This window comes from Phalacrocorax carbo, chromosome 1 (assembly GCF_963921805.1).
Source record: "Phalacrocorax carbo chromosome 1, bPhaCar2.1, whole genome shotgun sequence".
Taxonomy (NCBI): Eukaryota; Metazoa; Chordata; class Aves; order Suliformes; family Phalacrocoracidae; genus Phalacrocorax; species Phalacrocorax carbo.
Genome location: NC_087513.1, coordinates 101,169,635 through 101,190,585, shown reverse-complemented (window position 1 = coordinate 101,190,585; position 20,951 = coordinate 101,169,635). Strand labels below are relative to the sequence as shown.

The 20,951-nt window shown below is 44.9% G+C and overlaps 2 protein-coding genes across 8 annotated transcripts in view; one reads left to right on the top strand and one right to left on the bottom strand.

Moving 5' to 3' along the window:
• Positions 1–15,223, top strand: part of POU2F1 (POU class 2 homeobox 1) — a 120,985-nt gene extending 105,762 nt beyond the window's left edge. For all 6 annotated transcript variants that reach the window (XM_064469069.1, XM_064469052.1, XM_064469060.1 and 3 more), the window contains 4 exons: positions 79–184; positions 601–946; positions 1,766–1,854; positions 3,068–15,223. In XM_064469069.1, coding sequence (XP_064325139.1) covers positions 79–184; positions 601–946; positions 1,766–1,854; positions 3,068–3,378 — 852 coding nt within the window. In that variant the 3' untranslated portion in view covers positions 3,379–15,223. The remainder of the gene's footprint in view (positions 1–78; positions 185–600; positions 947–1,765; positions 1,855–3,067) is intronic.
• Positions 15,224–17,491: 2,268 nt separating this feature from the next.
• Positions 17,492–20,951, bottom strand: part of CD247 (CD247 molecule) — a 56,585-nt gene continuing 53,125 nt past the window's right edge. Inside the window, exons 7-8 of one of the 2 annotated variants that reach the window (XM_064469086.1) lie at positions 20,428–20,463; positions 17,492–18,974 (exon numbers count right to left, since the gene is read on the bottom strand). In XM_064469086.1, the coding sequence (XP_064325156.1) occupies positions 18,909–18,974; positions 20,428–20,463 (102 nt within the window). In that variant the 3' untranslated portion in view covers positions 17,492–18,908. Of the gene's footprint in view, positions 18,975–20,427; positions 20,467–20,951 lie in introns of both variants that reach the window. The other variant, XM_064469078.1, reaches the window with a different exon arrangement.

The window sequence follows — 20,951 nt, the reverse complement described above, 5'->3', positions numbered from 1 at the left end:
AAAGAAAGAAATGCAAGTGTAGTAGCTAACTTTTTGTCTTTTAACAGTTGAGCAGTCATATTCTTTTTTGACCTCCAGGTGGCAACCACGCCAAGCCTTGTGACCAGCAGTGCAGCTACAACCCTGACTGTCAATCCTGTGCTCCCTCTGACCAGTCCTGCTGTAACTAGTCTGTCAGTCACAGGTAATGGACGATTTCCCTTGTCTCCACATTAACCTCTACCATTTTCCCCTTTTAAGTTCTTCAAAAGGTCATTCAGTATTGGTCACATTGGTATCCCAGGACATTCTTGTCATTGTTCTGTGTTATTCCACTAGGAAACTTCAGCTTTTGTGACCATTCAGCTGACTTTTCTGTGATGCTGGAGTTGAAATATGCTGTATTCCGTTGCTAGCCTCTAGATTCTAGAGCTCCTCAGCCCCCTCTTGGAAGTGTCATTTCATTATAGCCTGAGCTTGTCGTTTAGAATCTTGGTTCTCCTTGGTTTGTGTGTTTCTCTCCTTTTCAGCTGGATGTGCCATTCAGTTCAGGTGGGGGTAGTGGTTTCTGTTGAGTTGTATCTGTGTTTTGTACTGCTCTAACCAGAACCAATCTTCTAGGCTCAACAGAAACCACCTCCAACAACACGGCAACAGTGATTTCAACAGCACCTCCAGCTTCTTCAGCAGTGACATCACCCTCCCTGAGTCCTTCCCCTTCTGCCTCAGCCTCCACTTCAGAGGCATCTAGTGCCAGTGAGACCAGCACAACACAGACAACCTCCACTCCCTTGTCCTCCCCTCTTGGGACCAGCCAGGTGATGGTAACGGCATCAGGGTTGCAAACAGCGGCAGCAGCCGCATTACAAGGAGCTGCACAGTTGCCTGCAAATGCGAGTCTTGCTGCCATGGCTGCTGCAGCAGGACTAAGCCCAGGCTTGATGGCATCCTCGCAGTTTGCAGCTGGGTAAGGATGAATTTTTGAAACCCTTTTAGGTGAGGTGACAGAAGAGGGAAGGAGAATTCTTGGGGTAAATTGTATGGGCTTTTATGGATCACTGTTTTCTGGTAGCTCACTTTGTGATTCTAGTGTCATCTCAAATTCTGAAGGTTTACTTATAGAAGGTAACTGGCCATTCCCACCAGTGTACAGAAATGTTGTTTTAATTTTGCAGATGAAAAAGCTGTGTTGCAGCAATGTTGTGATTTGATAAATTATCCATCCCACTGCAGAGCTTGACTTAAGAGCTGCAACTTACCAGTGAATCATAAACTCTGTTCTACTAATTGTAAAATGGAGAGGTAGCCTAGACCCACTTCACACCTCTGTATTAATTTCTCCATCAGCAAGAAGCTGTAAAAGACGCACGATGATGTATCGTTGAAGTGTTAGTTTAAAAAATGTTGCTCTGAGAGAGGACTCTTTGTTTCTTCAATTCCTCTTGATTTACATCATTCACATCTGAATTTGGGAGACAGTGATAGCTCTCTGAGTGACAGTTTCCCCAAAATATTTTACAAGAATATTTTACAGAAACAATCAATACAGTCCTGTATTTACAGTGCCTGTACTTCAGGCATGTCGCTAACGACACAGCTGAAAGGCAATGTCTATTCAAGGCATCATGAAGGAAAAACTAAAATAAACTACAATTAGGCCTTAATCTGTGGTCTTCCCCCCCACCCCACCCCTTAATATGATGGTGTACTTCTGAGCAGTGACAACCTTTCTTAAAAGTAACGCTTCTTCCCTTTGTTTCTTCTTCCACAATCTTGCTTCCTGCAGAGGTGCCTTACTCAGTCTCAATCCAGGGACATTAGGTGGTGCTCTCAGCCCGGCCTTGATGAGCAACAGTACACTGGCAACTATTCAAGGTCAGTAGTATTCTTTTTAATGCATCTCTGTCATACAACTTCAGTTTATGTGCTTTGTTTTTTTCTCTACCAAAAAAGAACACTGACTCGTCATATAACATAAATGTTATAGGAGTAAAGGTTTTACAAAATTAAAATGCGCAAATAGGTTTTATGTATCACAGAGATAAGAGCAGGAACAACTTCAGAAAGGAGATTAGAACTGTGTATGATCTTGTAGAGATTTACAGGAGGCATTTAAGATATTGAATGTGATCTGGAATTTATCTTGTTATCCTCCTGCCATCGGCAGGTATCTCCAGCAGGTTAGAGATTGGCTTTTTGTAGCTCTTCTGGCGTAAGCTTGAGCAGAGTTGTGCTGTTTTGAGGTCTGTCAGGGGGGCAGTTCTGAGCAAGGCTTGGTCCTGAATTCTTGTCCTCCTGTGTATTTAAAAAGAATCCACAACAAATAATCTACCTCCTGAAGTCCCTATGTAGAACTTCAAATCAGTAAATCCTTATTCAGAGGAGTAAAGATTTATTTTGGAAGCGCCATGCAGCCAGAAGTTTCCACTGACTTTAGCAGGAGTTGTTCTCAGTTCATAGTGTGTCATCTCTAAAACGCGGATCATGCAAGTGCCTAAAGAGCTAGCTAACCTAGGTATTCAAATATCCTCTAAACTAGCTTAACAAATTTTGTTTCCAGGGTACAAGAAAGAACCATTTCTGTAACGTGTCAGAGAGAAATTTAGGCGATCATAATCTAAGGCAGACTGAACCCTGTAGACCGGTGAGAGTGAGTTGTAACTGTGGTTGTACGTCAACATTTAAAACGTTATGCGCAAGGTTACATGACCTTCTTCATCTTGTGATAGCTGTCATTTCATGTGAACGCTCATCTCAACCCTTTCCAGTGCAGGTTGCCTGAGCGTACAGGTTTCTGCAGCAGAAAATATAGACCAGTACTGCGCTGAAAGAGCTGAAGAAAGTAATGATAGAATTAGTTTACAAGCAGGCAACAGAGGCATTTTAGTATCTGCAAGGTCTTGTCCACTCCTTATAATGCGTGTGCTTCTTTTAAAAACAAGCAACAATGAGGTGACTGTTGTTAGTGGTGTAGAGAGCACGCATATCAGAGAAGGGAAAATGCAGAGACCATTTGCTTTCAGGCACATTTTGCCTTGTTGTGTACTGCTAATGCTATCTCCTCCCTGCTCAATCTTCCCTTTTTTAGCACTTGCATCTGGTGGCTCTCTTCCAATAACATCACTGGATGCAACTGGAAACTTGGTGTTTGCCAATGCTGGAGGTACTCCTAACATCGTAACTGCCCCTCTGTTCCTGAACCCTCAGAACCTTTCTCTGCTCACCAGCAACCCGGTTAGCTTGGTCTCTGCAGCTGCAGCCTCCGCAGGGGCCTCTGGACCAGTCGCCAGCCTTCATGCCACCTCCACCTCAGCCGAGTCCATCCAGAACTCTCTCCTCACGGTGGCCTCTGCGAGCGGGGCCACGTCCACCACCACTACTGCCTCCAAGGCACAGTGAGCCGGGCTGAGCTGTGCTGCCAGCAGCCTGTTTCACTGTGCGGTGGGATTGGCTGCCAGCGGGGTTTATAAACTGAAAATGTGATGGGCATCCTCTCGCCGTGTTGCTGGGGACAAGGGAGAGAAGGAAAAATATAAAAAACAAAAGCAAAACAGGAAGGATTTAAAGCTGGGACAGACATTTGCCTAATTTTATAATAAACACTGTCTTTTCAGGATCGCTTCATGGATCGGAGAACTTTCTAACCAAAAATGTAAAAAAAAACAAAAAACAAAAAAAACACACACAAAAAAAAAAAAAAACACAAAAAAAGGTAAAAGGACTACTTATCATTTCCAGCAGTCACAATGACAAGTTAAGGTGGGTTATCAACTCAGACATAGGAAGGGGATTCTCGTTTCTTTTCGGTCTAAATATCTTTCTTTTTTTAATTATCATTTTATAGGTCTGTTGTACAGGCCATTATGTCATACAAGGTGTTTATAATCGTATCAATCGCGTTGGGGGTTCCTTTCTTAACTGGTACAATTTAGGCAGGCCTGTATTACTGGTGTATCTCTATTATTATTATTATTATGATTATTATTATTATTTTTATATATATAGTTTGGACGCGTTTGTCTTTTGCTCCTGGATTATTTTCAGCGAGCTCCCACACCATGGGGGGAGGGCGGGAGGGTGGAGAGGAAGATGGAGCACAAATAGACTTCCTGTCCGAATCTTCTGGGAACGTTCTGAACAGTTTCCTCATCCTTGAATTTGTCTAATGGTTACTTGTAGGGGTCAGAAGAGTTTATGTTCATCATTTGCGCAGGAAGCTCAGTGTAGCAGTAGAGATCATTGTGTGCAAACTTCCAGGCTGGCCTATGCTGTTTAAGCAGAGGTAGGAATTAGTTCCGAACTGCGGTTCTCCTTCTCTCAATTATTTAGACAAAAAGGCCAAATTCTGCTCTGAGTTGTGTGCGCGTGGTTCCTTTTTACTTCAGAGAGAGTGGGATTTGACCTCCTGAGTCTAGATTGTGTGACATACCGATGGCTCTTCTGTCGACTTGCTTTTGCTCTTAAGAGCACACACAAGTACTTAAAAAATGTCAAGGTACCCAAGCTAATTGGCAGTATGTAGAGCAGCATTTACAGTCCTCGATTTCCGCTGGGTAGATTGGGACAGGATTTCAAAAGGTCAGATTCTCCCTGTTCATAGCAATATTCCTTTTCCATTAATTCTGATGCTTCCAACATTGCATTTAGAAAAACTTTCTAGTGAAAGAGTGCTTCTGACTGCAAAACATAGAAGCCAAAAATATGAGAGCAGAAGTTGCCATCGTTTATGCCAACACGATAGAGCTGGCTCTGGGGCTTTGCACATTCCTGGGTGATCTTATGTAGTCTCTGAGCTGTGATGCTGCTAGCTATGTAAAAATGGCAATAAGCGCCTCTGACCAGAGCTCTGGTCAGGGGTCGCCTGCCACTGTAACGATCTTTTCAAGGTTGATTCTGATCCATGTAGCAAAGGATATTTACGTGGATGAGGAAGAGTAACGAACTGTACAGAAGTTAGATCTGTATATTCTTAAATATACAATCTAGTATCTGAACCAAAAAAAAAAAATTTTTAAAAAGACTGGATCACTGCAATGCAGTTCACTTTGAAATTTCCATTCCTGATGGATTTAAAGGTTTCTGCCATGTGTATAAAACCAAATTACTTTTAGCTACCGAAGGTATTAGAAGAGTCCCTTTCCCCCCACCCCCTTTTCTTTTGTCACCGGAGTGTCCTAAAATAACGAGCTGATGCAGCTATGTTCATTTTATTGATGATTCAGGGGGATCCTGGAGCTTCTCGTCCAAGATCCAGAAGGCAGCAACTTTAAACTCTACATATGCTTTGGTTTGCAACCTGAGCATGTGCGATTTGTGTTTGCACTCAAGTGGCAGAACCCCTTATCTCTCCCCCCACCACCGTGTTTTTGCTCTGTTCATCTCTAACTCTCCACCTTCCTGTTTTACTGAATATTTAAACCAATTATCCCTAAAACTTCAAAACTAGTGAACTGCAAGCAGGGAAACTAACAAATGTCCGTCCACCGTTTCTAATGTGTTTTTGATTTTTTTTTATGTTTTATTTTTTTAAAACTAAGCTTGAACCAAAGTCAATTTCTAGCAAGCTGCTGTACTAATGGACTAGTTTGTATAAGTGCAGTTCAGATGCAGAGAGGCGATAGATGCTACTGACAATTTCTTTTTCATTTGTCTTTTGTTTTTATTAATTTTATATAAAAGTTGCTGCTTGTTTTTAATCTTTTTTTTTTTTTTGTGGTTGGTTGGTAATTTGTGTTATCCTTGGGGCAGACTCTTAACCTGATTTTAATTTGTTTTCGTTTGATGTGTAAATAGAATGGCAATGTCAGGGGATTGTTAATCCAACAGGTCCCACCCTCATCCCACCAGTATGGATAAATCTAAGTATTTTTGATGTGTCTCTATGACTTCAGGCTGTGCAGGATACTTTCAGGGCTATGAATAATACTGCAAAAATGGAAATGGCCCGCAGTAAGAGGTATAGTAGCGTGAGCTTCAGGGTGGTAGGGAAGAAGTAGAAGAGGAGATGCTGGTACCCACTATGTTGGTCTGGAGGCCGTAGCACAGACAACAGTTTCTACCACAGGAATGCAAGTCCCTGGGACTTCTGTTCCGTGAAGTAAGAGGGTGGGGAATACTGCAGCTGTAACGTTCATTCCCGACTCTGAAAGTTCCAGCTTACTTTCACGTCTGTGCAAAAATACGATTTATCAGGAAGCTTTTTTTGTCAAAGGGGGGGATACTATCGGTCTTTTCTCCGATGTATCCTCTACTCCCTAAGGGTTTTGTGGTGGGGTGGGGGGGCATGGTCCTTGCATATATCTAGGAAACACAAAGAAAGGTGGGCCTTAAATCAGCGTAAAATCCTCTCTTCACAGTTCAAAGAGACTGTGCCATTAGCCATCTGAATGAGTTTTCATGTCCCATTCTTGCTGATTTGTGGTTGGGAGAGGGTCTTGTTGAGTACATATCTGGAACACTAATGCAGCTTGGATGGTTTATTTATTATAAAAATCTGCTTTTTTTCCTGACTACCTTTGCATTGGTCACATGGCTTTGGTGTGAGCACCTTATACCCCCTTACCCTTCTCCTCTCTACCCCATCACCCTCTCTGGGGCCCAGATTCCAGGGAATTTCTTAGCAAGTCTTTTTCTGAGAGAAACTGGAAACTTGGAGTAGCCACATATCCAGAAAGGGCTTGGTTTTGGTTGCAGAAGCTGACATAATACCCAAACAGCACATATCCCATGGCATCTATCACCAGTATGCTCTGATTCCTTGTCCTAAAACTTGCCGATGACTGTCACTCCTGGAGCCTTCTTTTCATCCCTAGCAGTAAAACACTCTCGTGGATGCTGGCTACCTCCAGTGTTTAGGTGAAAGATGGAAATCAGGTTGGCAACGGGTGCACATCTGCCTAGTTAGAGCGCATACGCTAGAGAGCTTGAAAGGAATATGAGATCATGAGCTAGAATTTGGCAGAAGTTTCTTTTTTAAATCATAATCATGCTGACGACAGAATTTGATGCGCCTGAAAAGAGACGGTAGCAATTGTATACAGACCTAGGAAATCTGATCATGGTCTGAGTTCTTGAGTGTTGAAAATGGAGAATTATTGTCCCAATAGACACTGGGATGTGCATGGTCACAAACTTGCTGACAGACCCAGGACACTTATTTAGCAGACAAATTTGATTTTTTTTCCTTCCAGTGACACAAAGTTGTATCTCTGATTCCAGTATCAGTGGCTTCGTATGTGGAGCAGAGATTATTTGCTGTTCTGTGTTCACAGTCTGAAATCCTTACTAAGCTTTCTAAGGGAAGAGTTTCTGTGCAAATGTTCATTTCGAGACAGTGTTCTAGCTGTATGCTGGTACATTTCCTCCTGTATTGATTTGTCCGCCAGGACCAGAAGGAATTTCGTAGCGAGTTAGAAAAGGATAATAGCATTTCTTTTTCCGAGCTCCATGTCTCTGTATTTAAAGATGTGTGGGTTGCTTTTCATGTTTGCAAGCAGGCCGAAGGACATAGGAAAAGAGAAGGTGAAAAACTCTGATTATAGCCAAGGACAGTTAGCTCAAAGAGCAAGAGATTTACAGAGACCCAAGTACAGATATGCCCTGAAGGTCTGGAAGAACAATTTAGAAAATGGCTTCAGGATGGGATGGTGTAGGCTGGTGATGATTTTTTTTTTCTGATGGTAGGAAAATGTATTCCAGTTTGGCTTTAGCACACTTGATCTCCTCAGAATGCACCCACTGTAGTCATCGTAGAATGACTCATGAACAGCTTGTAGAGACTACGCAGATATGGCTGCTTTCGAGAGTCACATCTGTCTATTTAAATCTCCTTAAGAGGATTTATTTTGTTTCTGAGTTAGTGTGCAGTACGCGTTAGTCTAAGTACATTTTATCATGTGGCTCTGAGATGGTGTGTATGTGCAGGCACTCAAGAAATTTTGGGGGAGATACCATGCTGGTTACGTGCACGAGTACCTGATTTTTGAGAGAGTTGTTTTTGCAGCCCATAGGCTAGTGTTACTTCAGTTTTATGTTTTCCTTTGGGTAACTTGTGATGACATATCATTGTTCTGCTACTTCTTAAGATCCTCTGCTTCAGTAAACAGTTGTTGAAACACAAGTTAAGTTGGATTGAAAAAGTCACTTTACCGGGAATTGGAAATCTGTGCTTGGCTGAACCAGCAAGGAGAACACACTTGAAAGTTAGTTGGATCTTCATGTAGGAATGTGCTGCTGCTGTTGCTCAGTAGTTTTGTTTGATTGCTGGTGAGGTTTTCTTGTAAGAGAAAACTAAAGTGCCAGAACGTTAAGAGGAAGATGTATATTCTGATGGCTTGAATTATAGACCTTTTAGGACATCAGAAGCTTCAAGTTTGAATTTTTTTCTTTAAATGAACAGGCTGACAAAGAGATTTTCCGTGAAAACTGTATAGCTCCTGATGTATTTGGAGTTACAGCTTGTGATTTGTTGCACCTTTTAGGTTAATGAGAGAGATGCCAACACTGAGCGAAGAAGCTATGCTGATCTTAACGCGCGAGAACAAATTTTCTCTCATAGTATGATAGCTTTTCATTTGAGCAAGAGCAATCCACTGCCTCTCCTTTTACCTCTTCTCTTATTTTAATTCTACATACTTTAGAGTGAGCATTAAATGTAGACAAAAATTTAATGCTTTGGATCTTTTGGTATCTTGCCAAAATCTTTTAGGATCCTTAATTCCTTTTTAAAAATAAAAGAGCAGCATGGAACTAAGCAGTTTTACTCAGGGGGCAGTAAGAGAATGGCTGTTAGCAAAATACATTAGAGAAAATTCTCAGCGCGTATCCACGCCAGCGACTGTGCAAGTAATAGAAAATTTCCTTTTTTTCCTTCTCTTGGAACTATAACCTAATGTTTTGATTCATTCTAATTTTTAAATGTCACCTCAGTAAGCACACCTTGTGGCGTGCTTTGGCTCATCACACGTTTCTGCAGTTGAGTTACTGAAGGAGGCAGCAGTGTTAATTCCCCTAGCTCTGCACACATTCCTGCAGAGCAACATGCTTTAAAACAGAAATTCCCTCTTTCTTGGTTATAGAGCAGAACACATGTTACAGCTGGAACCATGCCACAGATACTAAACCAAAACATCTTCTGATTTACCTTAAATATCAGTTGATATTTTCTTAGATAAAAATTTACTTTACAAAATTGCCGTAGAGAGACAAGTGGCTTCTCATGGTCATTAGAGTGTTTGGGGACAGACAAAATAGCGCGTCTGGTCCAAACTTTCATACTTGTTTTAACGAGAAGTTTAAAATGTAGATCAATTTATTGCTGTGCTAACTTTATTAGGAGTCCCTATTCCTGTTCTACCTGAAACAGCTAAATGACATTTATCCACAGGGCCTGGGTGTACCTGTTGGATGTCCACCCAACTGTGGCCTAGGGTGGAGTGTTACCAAAGGAGCAAGCTAACCTGTTGCCCCCCGCTGTGTTTGTCGTCAGTCCTCACATAGCCAACTCAAATTCCTCTATATTTTTGCAACCAATACCTCTTTTTACTTCTTCCTCCTTTTCCAAAATACTGTAGCGATACAGAATTCAAGATACATACCTTGCAGAGGTTCTGCTCTTTCCAGTTGTTAAATCTGCCCATGAGTCTTTCTCTTCTTTCCGGCAGGGAGACCCCTAAAATACTTCAAAGATTTTTGGCGGAGGAGGCTTTGTCCTAAGGTTATTGACTCACGGTTTGCAGTTTCTCAAAATGTTCGTATCTTTTGCTCCATGATCTGAAACAGTACCTGGTTCCCTGTATGTCAGCACCATTACTTTCAGTGCTTTTGGGATGATGGAAAGAGGCAATTCTTGTACTTGCATATCTTCCCAGAGAAACACACAGAGTAATGCATGAAAAAGAACTTGATCTGTTCTTGCCTTATCTATCTTCACTGGATCTGTCTGCCGCTTCTCCCAGGACACTCTTAGTGGGTACGTGCTCTGAGCTTTTACCCCCGTGGGGTGCTGTTAGAAGGGTGTCAGGAAGCTTGCACTGGACCTACAAATAATTTAACTGTGGGAGAAGGGAAAAGCCACCTCTTAGTTGAGTAGACAAGTAAGTTCAGGATGTAGAACATACCAGGTACTTCTTTTCTGACCAAATTCCTAAAACCAAAGCAACTACTGGACTTCGTCTTGGGGCTGCTTTTAGCTCTGTCTCCGATACCCTGCTAAGAACTGTCTGTAACTGGAAAAATCTGGGTCCCCTTCCTCCATCCTCCCCTCCCTCCTCCCCTCTCCCTCCTTGTTCCTTCCCCTGCCTTCCCTCAGCGAAAGGTAGCACCATACAGCTCTGAGAACAATACTTGTGGGTAGCAGCTGGCTTCTGGCACCTTCATAAAATACCTCAGCATAGCTTAGCATTGTCGCAGAACTGGTTTTAAACTGAAAAAATCAGAAGAGAAAAGCAAACTTTATAAATAGTGGAGATAATTCTAGCTGTAGAGTTTAGTTGAACTGATGTTTATTATGATTGATAAACATGATTATGCTGTATGTATTTGAGATCCTGTTTATAGGTTACAACTTTATAGGGTCGGGAGGGGGTGGGTGGATGTTGGGGGCAGAGAAGGGGGTTGACTGTGTTAGAAGGAAAATGTTTGCTCATGAATTTTTTTCCTTGTATCTGTCTTGCCAAAGGAAACATTTTGTCGCTCCTGGGTTTGGGATTGTTGTTTGGTTGGTTTATCTGTGGTCTAATCTGCAGCACAGCACGTGGTGGCATGCAGGTTACTGATTGGGTTGCTGTTCAGGGTCCTTGCGAGTGTGCGCACGCTCCCCTCCCTCTTGGCCTTTCCTTGCCCTTCGCTGGGATCTAAAGATGAGGCAACGCCTGTCCGCGAGGCTCAGGGGAAAGAAGATGGCTGTACTGGGTTAGAATCAACCTAGGTGGTGTAAATCCGTTTCAGTTAGTTGAGTCGCGCCAGAGCTGAACTGGGTCTGTTGTGGTTAACTTCAGGGAGGGAGAAGAATGGTTGTCGCATCTTAATCTATCTGGGAGAGCAAAAGTGAAACAGGTTCCTTTTATCCCCCTTGTCTTGTTACTGAATGTAGGGCTTGTAGTGCTTGATCGTAGGTGGAAAACTTTTTAAACACTTCCTTTTCTAATAGCAATGCTAATCCTGTCTAGACCAAAAACTATGAAAGAAAAAACCAAACTGAGAAGTGAAAGCTAACCTGTTCCTCCCACCACCTGGCTGTATGCCGGAAAGGGTTGAAATACTGTGAGACAGTCGTGGTGGAGGAGCTTCGAGGGGTTGTTGGCGAGGGAGTGGGTCGTCCTCCTGGCATATGTCTTGGTGTTGCGGTGGGAGTAGCAGACGAGCGAGTGGTTATTGCCTTGGGAGGGTGTTGCAGCCCCCTCCGTCTGGACCCCAAAGCTCCCTTCTCGTTTCCCTTCAAGGCCGATGGAGTTGGGGGAGAGGGGACGGGTGTGCGTGGGGTGTGTGCGAGTGCGTGTGTGCGCAAGCGTGTGCGCCTGGCTATGTGCAGTGGTCGGGAGAGGTGGGTTTCTAAAGGAGCTCGACTCCACTGGGGTGGGAGAATTCCCGGTGGCCTCGTAGAGAACCAAAGGCACTGATAAGTTGTCAGCTCTGCTGTTCTCAGAGCGGGTAAGAGGAGAAGCTGCGTGGGGTGTTTGTTGAGCTTTGGGTCAGTGTCCCTTTCTGTAAGGACCTCATCTCTTGTGGGTGCTCCCACCTTTTCTGCACAGAGTTGCTTTGGCTCTGTGAAGACAAACGGTGTGTGGGGCTTGCCCGGTGCTGCAGGTCTTAGGCCGATGTTGGGATACAGTCAGGGAAAACTGTTTCTTTCCTTCGAATGTGGAAGCAGTGTAGTCCAAGGTCAGAGTCTGTTCAACAGCTTTTGCGTATGGTCTTTCTCTTAAGGGAGGGACCTTGAAGACTCCTTTCTTTGCTCCCCAAAGTAGCCTTGTACATGTTCATGTATCGTGCTATTGGGCTGAGCTGTTTTATCGGTGAACTTGGTGAGCTCTTGTGAAGAAAGGGAGGGAGGGCGGGGGAGAGGTGGGTTGTCCAGCTACTCTTCCTCCGGACGCCAATCGGGTTGCAGAACTTCACTGAAAGCTTTACTAATAGAATTGTTGTTCTGACATTATGTAAAAGTGGTATTAATATTGTGTGACTTTTCAAAGAGCTAGTTAGATTTATAGATAGGTAATAGGGATATTGAAGAAATGACTTCTCAAAGAAAAGAGCACTTGGAACAAAAGAAGTGGAAAACAAGGTGTGCTTTAAGGAAAACAAATCTGAGGAAGGAAATGAAACAGCTTGTAGGAGGCGAGGGAAGATGATACCCTTTGGTGTTCCTTAGTGCTGCTGAGGCTCAGCCCCAGAACTGGAACGTACCCCCTCTGCCTTATTTCATCTCTCTACCAAACAGGACATTGTCAAGTAGCTCAGACCAAAATGCTGATCTGTCTTAAAACTGTGTCAATCTGCTGGTGAATGTTCCCCGGCAGAGCTTTACGTGAAACCGTAAGATACTTAATTTACCAGGTTAGCTTCCCCTTTCCTCCCAAAATTCTCTTATCTGCTGTAGGCCCCGCTTCAGGATTCATCCTGCCTTTGCCGAATTTTGTAGCAGCAGCTACTTAGGCCCTATTCCCTGAATGTGCTAACGTTGTGTGCGGACGAAGCTGGCGTGTTGCGGCGCTATAGAAATCTGAAACAGAAGGAATCTTAAGACACTGGAAGTGGCATGCCAAGGGGCGAGTTGTGGAGATCGCACAACCCCCTTGAGAAACAATTTAGGAACGAGAGCACCCGTGACAGTGTCCTGAGAACAAGGCAGTTGAGACAAAACCTTTAGTTCTTCCCCCGTTCACTCTCCCCGTGTTGGCCTCTGTGACCCTGGTGCTCCCTGCACCCGAGCGAGTCCGAGGGGAAAACGCGACGCAAAAGACTTGGCAATCAGCGCTGCTCCCTGCGGCTTCCCAGGGAGCTGGACTGGGCCTCCCCGTGCGACAGGGAAGAAGGGCCGGGATGGCTCCAGAGCCACCCACGGGTGCTTTGAAGAGGTCTGGAGCAGCGCTGGTCCCTGTGGGGCGCCTCGCTTGCCAGAGGTCTGTGGGAAGGACCCGGGCAGTAGCTTCTTCGTCTCCGCCAGTGCCGTTGTTCCATTTCCTTCCTCTGTGGTAGTATCTAAGGCTAGGTGTGAGTAGGTGTGGGGTGTTTATCCGCCACAGGTACAGGAGCTGTCGTATACCTCATTTCTAACTCGTAACTGAGTAACTTGCTTTAACTTTCTCCAAACCCTACAGAGTTGCCAAGTCTGCCCTCCCTCCTTTGATTAACACTGAACTCTGGCCTATAGCACCCCGTGACCTGCAACCTGGGGAGTGACCCCCCAACGCCTCTGAATGTCGCTGCTTAAAAGCTACTGCAAAGTGAGGGCAAATTGCAATCTTATCTTATTTCCTTTGGTTACAAGGGGTCCTCTTGATTAGTCTGTGAATATCCACCCCCCTCCCCTCCACTCTCTGTGGAAAAGGGCCGCCCGCGCTGCCTTTCCCCACCCCGGGGCAGCTGCCCCGGGGCTGTGCTGAACTCCAGGGCCCGGAGGCGCTCTCAGCCCAGCGCTGCGTACACGCTACTCACTTTTTAACATGACCAAAAAATAAAAAAAGAGAAAAAGAGAAAAAGAAAAAAAAAAGAAAGAAATCTCCAAATATTTAATTTTCTTCTTTATTATTTGACAATCCTGTATCCCTTCCCCGCTCCCCAGCCTGGCCAGAAGCTGCATCCTTAACCCGGTCCATCTTTATTTGAATGTAGTTCCCCTACCCCCATGGGAAAGAGAAGCTTTGTCAGGTCACGGTGGCTGCTATAAGTCGGGAGGGGGCGGTTTCTTTGTTTTGTTTTGTTCTTTTAAAATTTCCAGCCAAAACCAAAGATTTCCTAATGATTGTATAAACTCAAAACAAACAAACAAACCAAAGACAAAGGGCGTCTTCAGCACCAAGCCCATCTGTGAGGCCGGCCGGGCCGGGGCGAGGGTCTCCACCAGCTGCCAGCCTGGGGGGGCCAGCCCGGGCTCTGGCCCCAGCCCCAGGGGCTGCCCCAGGCGAGGGGGCGCTGCCTCGGGCCCGGCCTCCAAACCTCGGCCGCCCCTGAGAACAGACTTGCCGCCCCGGGGCGAAACCCGGGGTGCAGGCGCTGGGAGGGGGTGGCCAGGGGGCTTCGCAGGTGGGTTGAGGAGCTGAAGACTTGGGTGCAGGATTGGCTGCTCTGCTGGGTGCTTTAACCCTCTGGGGGCTGGGTGATGTTGATTAATACACGCTGAGGTGCACTTCTGAGCTTCCCCCCTCCCCCCGTCACTGCTTGGAAGAGGCTGTCCTGTTGTGAGGAATCCCTGAAAGAAGAAGAAGCAGCTTTTCATTTCTCCTCTAGTTCCTTTTTTCTAGATTTCTTTTACTTTTGCAGCACCACTGTGCAACTATGCATTGTATTTCTCAACCTTTTATGCTAGGTAGATGCCTGTGACTTTTTAACTTTTGGGGGGGGGATTGCAAATGGAGGAACTTTTTACATGGATCTTTTTAATCTCAGTTGATTGGGGGGTGTTTGGTTCTAGGGTCATACAAGCTCTATCCCAAAGCAAAATCCAAATGTTAATATTATTAGCCTGATGCAGATACCAAAGATAATTTCTTTCCTGCAGAACCTTAGACTTGTGTATTAAGTACGATTACCCAGCACTTGCATTAGTCTAACCTCAGTAATTCCAAAGCTTAGATGTATATTTTGGTATATTTCTGGGATATTAAAAAATTGTCGTTTAAATTCTTGTTTGTTTCAGTGTAATGCTCTTAAAGTCATAGCATGGAGATAACTGAACTTGTCCTATTCTTAGTAGTTTGAAATAATAGTATTTTTGTATGTTTTGGGTGTGTCTATGTATGTATTAACATAACAGTTTTCACTGCCTAGGTGTTCATAAATAAATAAAAAAACCCGGCAACTAAGGGTTTTTAAACTGTACATAATATTCCATGAGGAATTTCCACCAGACCGCCAATTTGGATCGCATTTTCACTGACGGCCGCTCCCAACTGGGATTCTTTCTTTCTTTTTAAAGAGACAGCATGTTCTTTTTTTTTGCCCCGTTGGCCTGAGGTCCTTTCTCAGCGTAAAGGGGTTTTCACTGCTTTTAAGGGATGGGCCAAAGAGGAAGTAGCTTAAATTTTTTTTTTTAAAAAAAAAAAAGACTTAACCCGGTAGTTTGAAAGCCAACCCTGTGTACGAAGAACCGGGAGTTGAAAAACAAGCCCTTTCTTCTGAATCCGGCAATAGTCTTCAAAGAGACGACGATTTGTGAATGGCTGTAGCGCCTGGGCAGTCCCTTTTTGCTTCGTTTCTGAGTAAGAGAAGTTTTCAGTCTTAATGGTTTCGCTGCTCTGTGCAGGTGCCTGCTTACACTGGCTGGGAGGATTTTTTTCTCTTGCCCTTCCTCATATACCGCATTTAGACGCTTCAGGTCAGCGGAACACTTGAAATCGAGGGCCATGTGGGAGTGCCCCTACCCAAACGCAACCCAAGCTTTTCTTGAGACTGAAATGTGAGAGTCCCACACATTTCAAAACCTTGCTGATCACACTAGGGGTGAGGAGGAAGGCGAAATGCTGTCTCTTTAAAGATGTCCTTTATTATTATTATTATTATTATTAATTATTATTATTATTATTTTCCCAGTGGTTGCCTACAGATAGCTGTAGGCATTGAGAGATTGTGTAGATTACAGTAAATCAGAATGAAAAGGTAGATTTTGTGTAGATGCATTTGTCTGCTGTAATTTTTTATATATATTAAACTTACTGTAATTGTACAGTTCATTTCTGTTGTAAACATCATTAAACCATTTTCCAAGTGTTTTAACATGTATGTGCTTGTTTGTAGTTTTTTAAATGTGTCGGGGAAGGCTCATTCCCCTTCCCCCGGTGCATCAACCTGGGCCAGGAGATTGTTCTTCCGTGCTCTTTGTCTGATCAAAATGGAGGCGAACCCAGGGTTTTTTGCGCTCCGCTCGAAGCTTTTGTTCTACTTCTGTATTATCAACTCCTCGCCTAAAAGAAAAACCAGCTTCAGTTGCCTCCTGAAGGCAAAGAGAAGACTCGGCTCACACCTGTGGTGTGTCCCCAAAACAAGCACGGGATGCTTGTTGAAATCAAGATCCATTTATATATAAAGAGCATAAAGGTGATATTTTTTCCTAAGAATTTCTTCCCCATTGTTTAGTGGTTGGTATTTTGTGGCTGCCAACACTTTTGACTTCTTCATCTTGCAAATATGGTTATTGTGATTTTAAAAAAGCGCCAAAGATATTTTCAGTACTCTCTGTTCTTGCATGAAGAATAGGAGCGCTTTGCCGTAGCAACCTTACTGTAGTTTTCAGCTCAGCTGTTTGAGGTATCAGCCGATTCTCTCGGATTTTTCCTGTTGTTGTGGAAGAACAGTAAGGGATCTAGGAAGTTCTTTGCAAGAAACATTCATTGCCGTGCATGGGGTGGCTCAGGTTACTTCTTTTTTGCACTAATTTAGTGTCTCTGAAATATTCTTCCAAAGCTACGAGCGCCTACTGCGGGTACAGTTGTGCTGCTTAAGAAGTTAGGCACAGCCTTCTAATTTGTGTAGCAGCAATTGGGGCCTGTTTTTCTGCTGCTCACCCAGTCCCTTACGAAATGAACACACAACCTCATCGGGGCAGTGCCTGCAGAGGCAGCTCTTGGTCCCACAGTCTTGCCTTAGCTCTGCTCCCTCTGTCGGGACTGGCGGAATGAACTGGTCGATCCAAGTTGAAATGCCCTTTATTTTGCTGGGTGGATTTCGTCCTTCCTGCGTTGCCTACAGGCTGCATTGCATGGTCTTGTAAGTCACTTGGCTTAAGAGCTTGTACTATTCCCACAGCTGTCATGACAGGTGGCTCGACCCCTTGACCAGGTCGGCGGTGGTTTGGTGCAGGCTCCGGAAGAGGTGAAGGCCTGAGCTGTAGCCAGGCTGTGACCTCTAGTTTCCATCTGTTCTCTAAAAAAACCACAAAGGAGCCGAATGGCACCGTGAGCATCGGTGCATATGAGCTCAGAACAGCGATGCTGCGACTGACGCATCAATGGCAGGTGGCTTTTCCAGGGCTCATTTATGAAGGAGCAAAGGAAGCTGTGGGTACAAGGACACCTTGCGCACCTTTTCCATCCCCTGTAATTTGACTGCGAGCCAACCACTTTATCCCATCAATATGACAGCCTTGGAGAGCCGTCGCTGAGCTGTCCCTGCTAGGCAGCGTGGCGGCGACCTCCCCGTGAGCTGAGACGCTGCTCAAGGTTGCTCCTTGGGGCAGAGACACCTTTTACCAACAGCAGATCTTTGGTAAGTGACCAACATCGCACATAACCTCGTTGTATGGTAACTTTGCACGCTGAATTGATGCAAATGAAACTTCGCATAAACTTTGCCTGTACAGTCCCGTAGACATAAACTGTTGTCCAAGTCCAAGACTAAGATTGGACCTAGCTGCACCTAAGCTCCATAAGGAGTTTAGAAAGCATGGGGGTCTCCTTGGAACTTTGTGACTCAATGGGGGGGGTCCTCCTTACCCTTTTGCAGCCCCAGTCTGAATTATTCTAACTGTGAATCATTCTAACTCGAGTGTAACTCAATTTTCCCTTGTATATTTCTTCCATGCAGTAATCAATAGAGCGAACCTTGCCATCGAACTTTGTTAAGTCGCACTTTCAGAACATCATCTTAAACCCGCTTTGGCTAACACCTTTGCCAGTGATTTCTTAAGTGACCTAAATCACCCCTTCGCGACAGCTGGTCACCGCGCACACGCACACACAGGTCTTTGGCGCTAACTTTATTAATTCATCAAAAACGCGTTACATTACTGAATTAGTATGTCTTTGGAATAATAACCTGCATCGTCATTTAAAGGTAACCTGGTGATAGACTGGTTTGGAAACTGCATTTGCATTGTTTTTTGTTTAGTTTCTGTTGCCCAGAAGTCTTGTTTCTGACATTAGAATTACCATGCCGACCCTTAAAAGGGGAGCCTCTTTTGCAGGGATGGTTGTAGATGTTGCTGATGTGAGGGGGCAGGTTTCAGCCCAATGGGTTTCTCCAGGGGGAGTTTTCCTGACTTTTCCGGTACTCCCCTCTTTATCAGAGTCCAGCCTCCAGGCTCTCTTCCACCTTCTGAGAAGCCTCTTATCCAGGTTACCTGGCTCTCCTTTCGCCCCGGGTGCTGGATGAGTGGCAATGCCACTGCTCAGTTTTTTGTTGGAGCGTAGTGCTCGTTTTCTTTGTACTGAAAAGCTGGCGTTTGGCCTCTGTCCTTCACTACAGTAGCGTCACATCGATATACAATTAAAGAAAAAAAGTCATCCCCCGGTGAAGCAGTTTTTGAAAGGTAAATTTAAAGCAAAAAGTTTAGCTGGCCTGTGTCAAATAGTCTGAAGATAAATACTACAAGAGATAACTACAGCCCTATCTTTACAAGTTCTTTAAATGCAGCGCAACCATAGTTACAGGCCTTGATACCCCTGGAAGGAAAGGAAGAGCTACGGGAAGAGCTGTGTTAGCAGGTGTGGTCTGGTCCCACAACATAAATCTTACTGAAATTGGCCTAATAACCACTATTACTGGAAACAACTTTACAGATATGTACATTTTAATAGCTGAAGCTTGCAGTTACATGATTCAAGAGGAAAGGGGACTGACCAAGTCCAGACATTCCCTCTGCGCACCAACCAAAGTAGGTTGTTGCACTGAGAAAATACCCAGTGCTTGTTTTGGATGAAAAAGGCCTTCCCTCCCCTCCTTCCCAAAGCAGGTGGGCATCTCTCACCCTTGCCCATCCCCTCCACGACTCCAGCTTAGCGGGGGGGCAAAGGCTGCATTTGGAGAGCATCGTAAGTGTCCTTGGTCGCCGTGCTGAGTCCCTGAAAAAGAGAAAATCAGGTGAGGCACCAGCGCAAGTGCGTGGTTCTCCCATGCTGTCTGCTCGGGAATAGGATGGCAGGCACTCAGGAGCATCATTCGGAGTCTTTTTTTTTTTTCCTACAGAGGATTTTTTTACTCATGAGTGTTTCCTTGGTCCTTGTATGGCATCAGTAGTTGTCACTTACCTGAAGGCAAGATGCACGCTGAATAACTGTTATGAATGTACAGCTACAGCAACTCAGCCTAACTGGTTATGCAGATATTTAGAGTACACTTTGTTTGCATGTTATTGACTATTAAGAGCTAACTGATGCTAGAGTGAACTTTGTCTGCTAACTAAAAGAACAGACATCAAATCGTGAACTTTTTTCTCTGGATTTCTCCTCTGTAATTTGGAAGGGAAGCCAGATGCAACCCCAAGTCAGTTGGCAGCCGGGCTTCCGATGGCTGTGAACCCCGGCAAGCATCCCCTCACACCCTTCCGGCTACACAGCAGTCATTCTGCTGCCGGCCTGCGCTGCTGGGGCTAAGTCAGCTGTAATGCCCGAGCTGCAGATCCCTGCTGCAGCCCTGGAACCGACTGCTCCCAGAGCGGGGCAGTAGAAGATGCAGCGTAGCCGCAGGTCAGTCCAGGGGGCTGCCAGAGCAGAGGTATCTGGGACTTAGTAAGACACATGGCGCCTGCTTGTAAAGCTTCTAGCTACCCTTCACTCTGCCATGAATATTCAGTGGCACACCCAGTACACTGAGAAGACAGTGCTTCTTATCAGCTACCCATGCCCAGCAGTAGAGCAGGTTTTGAAGAAAGGTACCGTGAGCTACAACTAAGCCTCCTTACAGGAAAACTCGCTGGCATGTCCTGCCTCAGAAGAACTTTTTAGATACGTATTTTATTTTTGTCATTCTGAGATGTCCGTGACAATGTACAGGCTTCTACAGAAAGTAAAATGCATTTTGGAACAATTATGTGTGGCTGCCCAAGTCAGGCCTTATTGAGGGACTCCTTGCAACACTGAAACCCCCCGTGCACCAAGGGACTGGAGGTGCTGACCAGTTTGCGGTGAGGTGGGCTGAACCACCGATGCTTTGAGTTACAACAGCCGTTCGGCAGCCTGAAGGTTTCCATTTAAGCAATAAACAATTCAGTGACAGAACTGTATGTGTCATCTGTGTCAGTCAAAAGGCGGTTCCCCAAGATGTAGGACTGTGGAAATTATTCCTACGAGAGCAGCTAAACAAGTGTTCCTGCCAGTTGTATTTAGAACATGCAGCCGGCTTAATAAAGTACCAGCAGTGTGGCCCTTGCCCTCAATGTGAGTAACTATCCTCAGAAAGGTGCTCTGAAAGCTCTGCTTCATCGTGCATCGCTAGCAGTGGGATGGTATGTAACTGGAGGCTACAGTTAAGCCATGGCGACAGATGAGGGGAGCAGGTGCTGGATGCTTTGCCTACCTGGTAGACAGCTTCGTTCCCTTTGCCTCGCCGCCTCTGCTGTTTTGAGAAAGAAAAAGAAGCGTAGATTAATGGGTGCTTTTCCCGTTATGCAAAAGGAAATAAACCCCTGGCTTCCCCCATCCTGTACTGAGGGTCAGCAGCTGCCCTTGGCCTGGACACCCTCTGCACAGGAGGAAAAGCACCTGCTATGTCTGGACCAGCCCAGACACACTACAAGGGCTGGAGAGGGAGAAAATAGCGAGGATTTGGAAATAAAAAGGGAATTATTTCAGTTTGCTGACATATTTTCCTGTCGTACTTTTATTATGCTGCTATTTCTTTGATTTACTGCATGTATAGAGAATTGGCAATGTTCCTGTAGACACCGATTGTTTTATGCACCAAAGGCACACCTGGAAGAAACGGGTCTGTATTTTTTTTAAGTTGCTGCGTGTCAGCTGGTGCCCGGGGCACCCTGCCCTCTATTGGTCAAACAGGGATAAGTAAGTAAATTCTCCAGCACGCGTTCGGTAAGCTGTCTA